General features: G+C 67.6%; 1 protein-coding gene across 1 annotated transcript in view; it reads left to right on the forward strand.

Moving 5' to 3' along the window:
• The first annotated feature begins 6,508 nt into the window (after positions 1-6,508).
• NOS3 (nitric oxide synthase 3) overlaps positions 6,509-11,129 on the forward strand; it is a 15,071-nt gene continuing 10,450 nt past the window's right edge. The window contains exons 1-12 of the mRNA XM_074816629.1: positions 6,509-6,694; positions 7,687-7,789; positions 8,367-8,515; positions 9,123-9,285; positions 9,374-9,465; positions 9,580-9,721; positions 9,800-9,939; positions 10,129-10,303; positions 10,393-10,494; positions 10,598-10,792; positions 10,875-10,948; positions 11,047-11,128. Coding sequence (XP_074672730.1) covers positions 6,582-6,694; positions 7,687-7,789; positions 8,367-8,515; positions 9,123-9,285; positions 9,374-9,465; positions 9,580-9,721; positions 9,800-9,939; positions 10,129-10,303; positions 10,393-10,494; positions 10,598-10,792; positions 10,875-10,948; positions 11,047-11,128 — 1,530 coding nt within the window. The 5' untranslated portion in view covers positions 6,509-6,581. The remainder of the gene's footprint in view (positions 6,695-7,686; positions 7,790-8,366; positions 8,516-9,122; positions 9,286-9,373; positions 9,466-9,579; positions 9,722-9,799; positions 9,940-10,128; positions 10,304-10,392; positions 10,495-10,597; positions 10,793-10,874; positions 10,949-11,046; position 11,129) is intronic.

The raw sequence follows: 11,129 nt of genomic DNA on the forward strand, positions 1-11,129 counted from the left end.
CGAGCGCGGCCGCAGCCAATGGCCGCGGGGGGGGGGAACCCGGGAGGAGGGGGGGTCCCCCGCCACGCCCGGCCCGGGGGCGCCGATCGGCCCGGCCCGGCACCCCCCCGCCCCCCATCCCGGGGGTCCCCCGGCCTCCGCCTCCCCGAGCTCCCCCCCACCCCGCCCAGCCCCCTCCCTAGGTGCCCCCCCACCCCTCCGCAGGCACGGCCCCCCCGGCACGTCGCACCAGTCCCCCCATCGCCCCGGGTCACCCCCAGCCCCCCCGGGTGACACCCCCTCCCCCGGCAGACCCAGGATCAGACCCCCCGCCCCCTCCCCCCCTCCCCCGGAGCTATGTGGGGGCAGGGTCACCCGGGGGTCCGGGGCTCCAGCCGCGGGGGCCGTGGGGTGCAGGTTACCCCATGCTGGCAGCTCCCCGCTAGCGACCCCCCAGACACACCGCGGCCCCCCCCCCCCCCCCGGCAGCGCCATCGCCCCCCAGCACCCCATCCGGCTCCAGTGGTCCCCCAGGTCCCAGTATGGCCCAGTGCTGGGCCCAATCCCAGTCCTGGTTCCAGTCCCAGTGCTGGGTCCCAGTTCCAGTTCCAGTCCCAGTCCGGGCACTGGGTCCCAGTTCCAGTCTGGTGCTGCCCTGGTCCCAGTTCCAGTCCCAGTCCGGGCACTGGGTCCCAGTTCCAGTCCCAGTCTGGTGCTGCCCTGGTCCCAGTTCCAGTCCCAGTCCGGGCACTGGGTCCCAGTTCCAGTCCCAGTCTGGTGCTGCCCTGGTCCCAGTTCCAGTCCCAGTCTGGGTGCTGGGTCCCAGTTCCAGTCCCAGTCTGGTGCTGCCCTGGTCCCAGTTCCAGTCCCAGTCTGGTGCTGGGTCCCAGTTCCAGTCCCAGTCCTAGAGCAGTGTTTGATCCCAGTGCTGCCCTGGTCCTGGTGCTGGTCCCAGTCCCAGTCCAGGATTGGATCCCAGTCCTGGCCTACTGCTGGTCATGGCCCCAGTGCTGGTCCCCAGTCCTGGTACTGGGTTCGGATGCTGGTCCCAGTTCTGGTCCTAATACTCATGCTGGGTCCCAGTCCCAATCCCAGTTCAGTTCCAATTCCAGTCCACTTCTAATCCCAGTTCCAATCCCAGTCCTATTGCTGTGTCTCAGTTTGGGTGCTGGTCCCAGTCCAGTCCCAATCCCAGACCTGTCTGCAGTCTCAGTCCCAGTCTCAGTCCCAGTCCTGGTCCTGATCCCAGTGCTAGGTCCCAGTCCAAGTTCTGGTTGCAGTCCAGTCCCAGTTCTGGTTCCAGTTCCAGTCCCAGTTCTGGTCCCAGTTCCAGTCCCAGTCCCTGTCTTAGTTCCCGTCCAGTCCCAGACCCAGTGCTGGTCCCAGTCCCAGTCTCAGTTAAATCCTGGACCCAATCATGATGCTGGTCCCGGTGCTGATACCAGTTCCAGTCCCAGTCCTGTCCAAATCCCAGTCCAATCCCAGTCTACTCCCAATCCCAATGCCAGACCAGTCCCAGTTGCAGTCCCAGTTCCCGTCCAAGTCCCAGTACTGATCCCAATCACTGTGCTGGTCCTGATGCTGGTCCCAGTCCCATTTGTAGTCCAATCCTGGTCCCAGTCATGATGCCGGTACTGGTGCTGATCTCAGTGCCTGATCCAGTCCAGTCTCAGTCCCAACTCCAGTCCTAGTCCCAATCACAGTACTTGGTCCTGCTGCTGATCCCAGTCCCAGTTTGGTTCCAGTGCCTGTTTTTGTTGCAGTTCAGTTCCAGTCCCAGTCCCAATCCAGTCCTAGTTCCAGTCTAGACTCTATCCTAGTCCCATTTCAGACTCAGTCCATCCAGTTCCAGTCCCTGTCCTTGTCCCAGGCCAGTCCCAGTGCCAGTGCCAGTCCAGTCCCCAGGCCAGTCCCAGGTCCAGTTCCTGCCCAGTCCCAGTCCAGGTCCTAGTCCCAGCCCCAGTTCCAGTCCCAGTCTCATTTCCAGTCCCAGTTGCAGTCCCAGTTCAGTTCCAGTTCCAGTTCCAGTCCCATGTCTAGTCCATTCATCCCATTTCAGATTCAGTACATCCAGTCCCAGTCCCTGTCCTTGTCCCAGGCCAGTCCCAGTGCCAGTGCCAGTGTCAGTCCAGTCCCAGTCTAGTGCCAGTCCCAGTCCGAGTTGTAGTCCCAGTTCCTGTTCATTTCCCGTCCCATTGTAGTCCCTGTCCAGTGCAGTTCCAGTCCCAGTTCATTTCCCGTCCCAACGCTGGTCCAGTCTGGTCCTGCCCAGTCCCAGTCCCAGTCCCAGTCCCAATCCCAGTCCCAGTCCCTGTTCCGGTTCCAGTGTCAGTCCCAGTCTCAGTGCTGGTCCCAGTCCCAGTCTCAGTCCAATTCCTGTCCCAGTCATGATGCTGGTCCTGGTGCTAGTTCCAGTCTCAGTTCCAGTTCCAGTTCCAGTGTCAGTCCAGTCCAGTCCCAGTCCCACTCCCACTCCCAGTCCTTGTCCTAATCCCTGTCCCATTCCCAGTCTAGTCCAGTCCAAGTCCCAGTCTGGGTCCCAGTCCCAATATCAGTCCAATCCCAGCCCCAGTCATGATGCTGGTCCTGGTGCTGATGCTGGTCCCAGTCTCAGTTCCAGTCCCAGTGTCATTCCCTGTCCTAGGCCCGGTCCCAGTACCAGTGCTGGACCCAGTCTCAGTCCAATCCCTGTTCCAGTCATGATGCTGGTCCTGGTGTTGGTCCCAGTCCCAGTCCCAGTTCCAGTCTGGGTCCAGTCTAGGTCCCAGTCTGGGTCCAGTCCCAGTCTCAGTGCAATCCCAGTCCCAGTCATGACACTGGTGCTGGTCCCAGTCCCAGTTGCACTCTAGTCCAAGTCTCAGTCCTGGTCCCAGTCCCAGTCCTAGTCCCAGTCTAATCCTGGTCCAATTCATGATACAGGTCCCGGTGCTGGTCCCAGTCCCAGTTTTAGCCCCAGACCCTGTCTCAGTCCCTATCCTAGTCCTAGTCCCAGTCCCAATCCAGTCCAGTCCAGTTCAGTGCAGTCCAGGTCACAGTCCAGTCCAGGTCACAGTCTCAGTCCCATCCCTGTCCCAGTCATGATGCTGGTCCTGGTGCTGGTCCCTGTCCCAGTCACAGTCACAGTCCAATCCTGATCCCAGTCATGATGCTGGTCCCAGTCCCAGTTCCAGTCCTAGTCCCAGTTCCATCCCAGTCCCAGTCCCAGATCCAGCCTCCACCCCAGTCCCAGTTCAGTCCTAAGCCCAGTCCCAGCCCAGTCCAGTCCCAGTCCTAGTCCAATCCTGACCTAATTAATGAGGCTGGTCCTGCTGCTGGTCTCAGCCGAAGTCCCAGTCCCAGTCCCAGTCCCAGTCCCTGTGACTTTCCAATCCTGGTCCCAATTGTGGTGCTGTTTCTGGGGCTTTTTCCAGACCCAGACCCTGTCCAGTCTGCTCTAGTCCCAGTACAGTCCCAGTCCCAGTCCCGGTCCTGGTCCTGGTCCCAATGCCAGTCCATTCCTAGTTCCAGTCTCAGTCTAATCCTGGTCCTAGTCATAATATTGGTCCCAGTCCTGGTCCTAGTCTGGTCTCACTTCTTGTCCCTTTCCAGCCCCAGTCCCAGTCAAGTGCCAGTCCAAATTCCAGTTCCAGTCCCAGTCTAGTTCTAGTTCCTGTCTTAGTCCCAGTTCCAGACCCAGTTTCGTCCCAGTCCCAGTCTCCATCCCAATCTCAGTTCTGTCTCAGTCTCAGTCCAATCCCAGTCCCAGTCATGAAGCTGGTGCTGGTCCCAGTTGCAGTTGCAGTTCCAGTCCAGTCCAAGGCCAAGTTTCAGTTCCATTCCCTGTCCTTGTCTCAATCCCAGTTCCAGCTCCTGTTTCAGTCCCTGCCCAGTCCCAGGCCCTAGTCCAAGTTTCAGTTCCCAGTCCCAGTCCAAGTTCCACTCCCAGTTCTTCCAGCCCAGGCCAGTCTAGGTCCCAGTGCCGGTCCCAGTCCCAATCTCAGTCCAATCACGTTCTCTATCATGATGTTGGTCCTGGTGCTGGTCCCACTCCTAGTCCCACTTCCAACTCAGTCCCAGTCCCAGTCCAAGCCAGTCCAGTTTAGTCCAGTCCCTGTCCCAGCCCAGTCTCATTCCCAGCCCAGTCAGAGTCCAGTCCGGGTTCCAGTCCCAGTCCCAGTTTAGTCCCAGTCCGACAGCCCCGCGGGCTCTGTCCGAGGTGCTGAAATCGGCGCCGGACCCGGCCCGGACCCGCTGACGGGGCTGCGACGGCCGGGACCCGACCAGTGCAGCCCAGTCTGGCCCAGTGCAGCCCAGTCCGGCCCAGCACAGCCCAGCATAGCCCCGTTACACCCAGCGCAGCCCAGTCCGGCACAGCACAGCACATCACAGCCCAGTCCGGCCCAGTACAGCCCGGCCCAGCCCAGCCCGGCCCAGCCCAGCGGAGCTCAGCGCAGCCCGACACGGCCGGGCCCAGCCTCGCTCAGTCCAGTCCAGCCCAGCCCAGCTCAGCTCAGCTCAGCTCAGCCCGGTTCAGCCCAGCCCAGCCCAGCCCAGCCGAGCCATGCCAAGTCCACGGAGGACGTGCCCCACAGGGCCACGGGTGGGGAGGAGCAGGGCTGCGGGGAGGCTGTGGGGCAGGGGGGCTGCAGGCTAGGGGCAGGGGCCGAGCCGTGGGGCAGGACAAGCTCTGAGCCCCGCCAGGGCCGAGTCCCCGCCCCCCCCGGGGAAGGGCAGCCAATCGGATGGGCGCTCCGCACTGACGGACAGGCTTGCCCCGCCCCCCGACCAACATGGGGGGGAGCTGGAGGGGGGAGCACGGAGCCGCCTATAGGGGGCGGGGAAAACTCCGGGGGAGCGGGGGCAACCTGGGACCCCCACCCCAGGCAGGGGGTGACCGGGACCCCCCCCACCCCCCCCTGGACCGGGGTGACCTGGGACCCCCCACCCCGTTACAGGACCCTCTCACCCAGCCCGTCCCCCGCTTGGTGCGCCCCCCGGGGGTCCTTGGGGTGCCCCCCCCCGCTGCTCTGCCCTCCCCCCCCCCGCGGTGCCTGTCACCCCCCCGCCCCCGTCCCGCCCCCCCCCGGCCCCGCTTCCCCCCGGTGCAGGAAGGAACCGCCGGCAGCCGGTGCCGGGCGCGGTTTCCCGTCGGCTGCGGGGACCACGGGCCCCCCCCCGTCCCCCGCCACGGCGAACCGCAGCCGGACCCCCCAGGCAGGGCCCCGGGGGACCCCGCACCCACCCCCGGGACAGGACACGGCGCCCCCAGACAAGCCCCGCTTCCCCCCCGCACCCCCAGAGCATTCCACACCTCCCGCCCCGGGATCCCTGTCACATCCTGCACCACCCCCCCCCCCGGCACCCGGGGTCCCCGTCCCCACCTCCCCCGGGAACCCCCATCCCACTCGGGGTTACCGTGGGATCCCCCCAGGCCCGCCGATAGCTCGGGTGACCCCCCCTTCGTCCTGCCCCGTCTCCCCAGGGTGCCTCCCCGTCCCGTGCCTCCCCCCCCCAAACCCGCGAGGCTCCCAGGGGAGCAGCCCCCCCCTCGGGGTGCCCGGCTGGGGGTCCCTGGGGAGCGGCCTGGCACATCAATGGCAGGAACTGGGTGGGGAGCTGCGGCCCCACGTGGGGGGGCCCCGGGGAAACCGGGGGCTCGCTCCGGACGTCCGCCCCACAGCCCGTGGGCGGGGGGCCGGGGGGAGCTCTGGGTTCCCCGCGGGGCACCCAACCTCCTGGCACAAACGTGGCACCCCTCAAGGCCCCCCCAGGGGACCCGCACCCAGAAGGAGGGGTGGCGGAGGTAGGGGGGAGCTGGCCCCAGCGGGGCGGGAAGACCCCAACCCACAGCCTCTCGCTTCCCCCCTCCCATCCTCTGGTGTGCTGTGGGGCTGGGGGAGCGGACCCCTCCGTGGGGCAGCGGCTGGGCAGGGTCCCATGGCTGTGCTGGGGGTCCTGTGGCCTTTCTGGGGTCTCATGGCTGTGCTGGGGGTCCTGTGGCTGTTTTGGGGTCCTGTGGCCATGCTGGGGGGTCTTGTGGCCATGCTGGGGGTCCCATGGCCATGTCGGGGGTTCTGTGGCTGTGCTGGGGGGTCTCATGGTTGTGCTGGGGGTCCTGTGGCTGTTTTGGGGTCCTGTGGCCATGCTGGGGTCCCGTGGCTGTCCTGGGGGTCCCATGTCCATGTCAGGTGTTCTGTGGCTGTGTTGGGGGTCTCATGGCCAAGCTGGGAGTCCCATGACAGTGCTCGGGGTCTGGTGGCCATGCTGGGGGTCCCGTGGACATGCTGGGAGTCCCACTGCCGTGCCGGGGTCCCATGGCTGTGCCAGGGCCCTGTGGCTGTGCTGAGGGTCCTGTGCATGCCACCCCCCTGGCACTGCCATCTCCCCGTCCCCCCCGGCCACATGCTGGGGCACAGAGAGGGCAGAGCGGGTCCGAAGCCCCTCTCATTAGCCCCACGGCAGGGTCCCCAGTGGGGCCCAGGGCCGTGTCCCGGCGGGCGGCGTCACGGTGGTGGGGCGCCCATTGTGCACGGGGCGGAGGCGTGTGTGGCCGAGGTCACCACTTCCCCACCGCGGCCGGAGGAAGCGGCCGCTCCCGGCGCTGGCAGCTCAGTGGCGGCACAATGGGCAACCTGCCGGCCGTGCTGCCCAGCGCTGCCCGCTCCTGCGGCCTCGGCCTCTGCTCCCGCCAGCTCAGCGCAGCACCCGAGGAGACCACCGGCACCGAGCGGGGCAGGTGGGTGCGCGGGATGGACGGGACGGACGGGGTGGGATGGACGGACGCGGCGGACGGGGCAGCGGCACCCACCGTGCTGCCGGCCGCCGTGCCTCGACAGGGACCCCACGCTTGGTCCCCTCCTGCCTGGCCCCACCATGGCTCACGGGGACATCCCCGCATGGCCTGAGCCCACTGGAGACATGTCCCTGCTGGTGACGTGTCCCCACCGGAGACGTGTCCCAGCCGGGGCGGCACGTATGGCTCGCCGGGGCAGCAGAGCCCTGTGCCCGCCTGCCTGCCCGTGGTGCCCCATGGCATCATGCCGGCATCCCCTGCCCCATGGCATGTCCCCGGCAGCCCCACTGCGGTGCCCCCAGCCCCCCCAACAGCCCGTGGGACACATCGGGGCATACTGGGGCGGGTGGGACGCGTGGGGTCGAGTGCGGGCGGGCAGTAAGTCGTGCCAGGATGCGTGGGGACACCCCAGCCCAGAGGGGACGGGGACGGGAGGTTGGTTCACCCCCTCGGTGGCCGGGAGCCCGCTCTGACTCATGGCCATTGTTCACACTCACGCACGCACACGAGGCCCAGGAACGCCCCACGCCCCCCCCATCCTCCTGACCCTCCCCTGGCTCAGCCCCTTCCCAGCTCAGCCCCATGAAGCTGAGTCGGGACCACCACAGCAGCACCAGGAGCTGGGGGGCAGCAGAGGTCCCTGGTCACCCCCATGTCTGTAGCACCCCCCCACAACCCACAGATCTCATCACCCCAGTGCCCCCCACTTGCCCCTGCTGGCTCCCCTTTCCCACCCCACGGGGGTCGCGGTCCCTATCGGCTGGTCCCAGCACCCCAGGGTGCCGGAGGCTGTGAGGGTCCTGGTGTTGGAGCCGCTGGAGCAGGTATGGGGGGGTGCCTCCCTCCGGGGTCCCCAGCTCTGCTCTACACGTGGGGGTGCAGGCTGGGGGTCCCCACTGTGCCTGGGCAGGGCTCAGAGCTGTCACCCCCCCCAGCACGACACCCACTCGCCCAGCGGAGCCCCCCCGCTTCGCCCGGCTGAAAAACTGGGAGACAGGGAGCATTGGCTATGACACACTCTGTGCCCAGGCCCTGCAGGTGGGGGGGTGCAGGGCTGGGGGGCACGGGGTTCTGGGGGGCATGGCATGTGGGGGGTAGAGCTGCGGGTGCAGAGTTGGGGGTTGCAGGGCTGGGGGGCATGGGACTGGGGGTGCAAGGCTGGGGGATATGGTGTCCTGGGGGTTTGGGGTGCAGGGATTGGGACTGGGGGTGTGGGGCTGGGAGGCAACAGGGCTGGGGGGCATGAGGCTGGGGGGCATGGGGTGTGGGAATGGGGGTGTGCAGGGTTGGGTGTGTGGGGCTGGGGTTTACAGGGTTGAGGGCCATGGGGATGGGGGGGATGCAGGATGGGGGTGCAGGGCTGGAGGTACAGAGCTTGGGGGGCGCAGGATGGGGGTGCAGGGCTGCAGGTGAAGAGATGGGGGTGCAGGATGGAGGGGTGCAGGATGGAGGTGCAAGGCTGGGAGGGCAGAGATGGGGGGGCAGGATGGGTGGGGGTGCAGGGCTGAGGGGCCAGGGCTGGCAGGCCTGGATAGGGGATGTGTAGATGGGGATGAGGGGGATCTGGGAGTGGGGGTGCGGGGCAGGGCCCCCTGGGTGACCCCTCCTGCCCCAGGAGCTGCCCTGCTCAGGGCAGCGCTGCCTGGGCTCGCTGGTGCTGCCGCGGCCGCTGCCGGCCCCGGTCCCCGAGGGTGCCCGTCCCCCCGAGGAGCTGCTGGGCCTGGCCCGGGACTTCATCACCCAGTACTACCTGTCCCTGCGGCGGTGAGTGGGGGCCACGGCTGGGGCCTCCCCTGCCCCGGGGGTGCCCCACAGCCCCATCCGTACCCCAGAGCACCTCACAGCCCAGCCCCATCCCTGCCCCGGGGCACCCCACAGCCCCATCTCTGCCCTGGGGCACCCCTCACCCCCATTCGTACCCCAGAGCACCCCACAGTCCCATTGCTGCCCAAGATACCCCAGCCCTGTCCCACCTCACAGCCCAGCCCCATCCCTGCCCCGGGGCACCCCACAGCCCCAACTCTGCCCTGGGGCACCCCTCACCCCCATTCGTACCCCAGAGCACCCCCCATCCCCATCTCTGCCCCAAAGTACCCCAAAATCCCAGCTGTGCCCTGAGCACCTCACAACCCCAGCCCTGCACAGGACAAGTACCCCCAACGCCCCAGCCTTGCCCCAAAGCACAGCTCACCCCCATCCCTGCCCGGGGACACCCCACATCCCCATCGCTGCCCCAAAGTAACCCCATAGCCCCAGCTGTGTCCCAGGGCACCCCCCAGCCCCAGCCCTGCCTGGGAGCACCCCTGCACCCCGCAGCAGTGCGGGGGGTCTTGGGGAGGGGGGGCTGAGGCGCAGGGGTGTCCATCCGCAGGGAGAACTCCCCGGCGCACGCCCAGCGGCTGCGGGAGGTGGAAGCCGCCATCGCGGCCACCGGCACCTACCAGCTTCTGGAGCCCGAGCTCGTTTTCGGGGCCAAGCAGGCCTGGCGCAACGCCGCGCGCTGCGTGGGGCGCATCCAGTGGAACAAGCTGCAGGTGAGGGCAGTAGGGGCACCCCATGGCACCGGCGGGGACCCCCACCCCACGCCTGCCACACAGCTGGGGGTCACCCCGTGTTCTGCAGGTGTTTGACGCCCGGGACTGCGCCAACGTGGGGGAGATGTTCAGCTTCCTCTGCACCCACATCCAATATGCCACCAACCGCGGCAACATTCGGTGAGAGCCCTGCCTGGCCACCGTGCTCACCGCTGGCAGGAGCCCCCCTCCGGCACCCACGGGCAGTGGGGGTGTTGCTGACATCCCACCCTGGCCCCCCCCCTCCCCATCCAGGTCGGCCATCACCATCTTCCCCCAGCGGACGCCGGGCCGGGGCGATTTCCGCATCTGGAACACGCAGCTGATCCGCTACGCCGGCTACCGGCAGCCCGACGGCTCCGTGCGGGGGGACCCAGCCAATGTCGACATCACCGAGGTGGGGAGACACTCCCCCCCCTGCACCCCCAGACCCCCACTGTGCTGCCTCCACCCTGACGCTGCCACCCCCCCACAGCTTTGCATCCACCATGGCTGGACCCCCGGCGACGGCCGCTTCGACGTGCTGCCGCTGCTGCTGCAGGGCCCCGAGGAGCCCCCCGAGCTCTTCCCCCTCCCGCCAGAGCTGGTCCTCGAGGTGCCCCTCCAGCACCCCACGTGAGTGGGGCTGTGCCCCCCCCCCCCCCCCCCCCCGGGTCCTGCCTGCCCCCCTACGGCCCCAAGCGACCTGGGGAGGGGATGGGAGCGGGGCTGGGATGGAGGTTGGGGACCCACGCGGGTGTTGCTGTGGGGCTGGTGGGGGGTCCCCAGGCAGAGCTCGCCCCCACGTCCCCCCTCCCCTCGCAGGCTGGAGTGGTTCGGGGAGCTGGGGCTGCGGTGGTACGCGCTGCCGGCCGTCTCCAACATGCTGCTGGAGATTGGGGGGCTGGAGTTCCCCGCAGCCCCCTTCAACGGCTGGTACATGAGCAGCGAGATCGGCACCAGGAACCTCTGCGACAGCCAGCGCTACAACCTGCTGCCAGTGAGCCCCGCACCCCCAGGGGAACCCCCGCGCCCCCCCGGGGAGGGAGTCGGGCTGAGCCCCTCCTTTTCTCCCCATGCCGCTGGCAGGAGGTGGCCCTGCGCATGGGTCTGGACACACGGACGACCTCGTCCCTCTGGAAGGACAAGGCGGCGGTGGAGGTGAACGTCGCCGTGCTGCACAGCTACCAGGTGGGATGCACGGCCGGGGGGGGGGACCCCGACACCACTGGGGCGAGCGCTGGCTGCTCCCAGCCTTCCCCCCTGCCACCCTCCAAGACCACCATCCCTGCAGGTGGCCAAGGTGACAATCGTGGACCACCATGCGGCCACCGAGTCTTTCGTGAAGCACATGGAGAACGAGCTACGGACACGGGGGGGTTGCCCGGCCGACTGGGTCTGGATTGTGCCCCCCATCTCGGGCAGCCTCACCCCCGTTTTCCATCAGGAGATGGTCAACTACCAGCTCTGCCCCACCTTTCGCTACCAGGTGGGCCTGGCCTCACACTCCCCCCTCCTCCCCAGCCCCTTGGCCCCCCAGCCCCCCAGCTGACCCCCTGCCCGCCCCCCAGCCCGACGCCTGGAAGGTCTACGTCTCCAAAGGCACCACCGTCACCAGGAGAAAGACCTTCAAGGAGGTGGCCAAGTAGGTGCCCACCCTTGGCAGGGGGGGGTCTGGGGGGGCGGGGATCCTGCCCACAGGTGCCAGGGCTGGATGCCGAGCGGGTGATCCCACCTCTGCAGCGCGGTGAAGATCTCGGCCAAGCTGATGGGACACATGATGGCGCGGCGGGTGAAGGCCACCATCCTCTACGCCACCGAGACCA

The sequence above is a fragment of the Strix aluco genome, chromosome 1 (genome assembly GCF_031877795.1).
Source record: "Strix aluco isolate bStrAlu1 chromosome 1, bStrAlu1.hap1, whole genome shotgun sequence".
NCBI classification, from domain to species: Eukaryota; Metazoa; Chordata; class Aves; order Strigiformes; family Strigidae; genus Strix; species Strix aluco.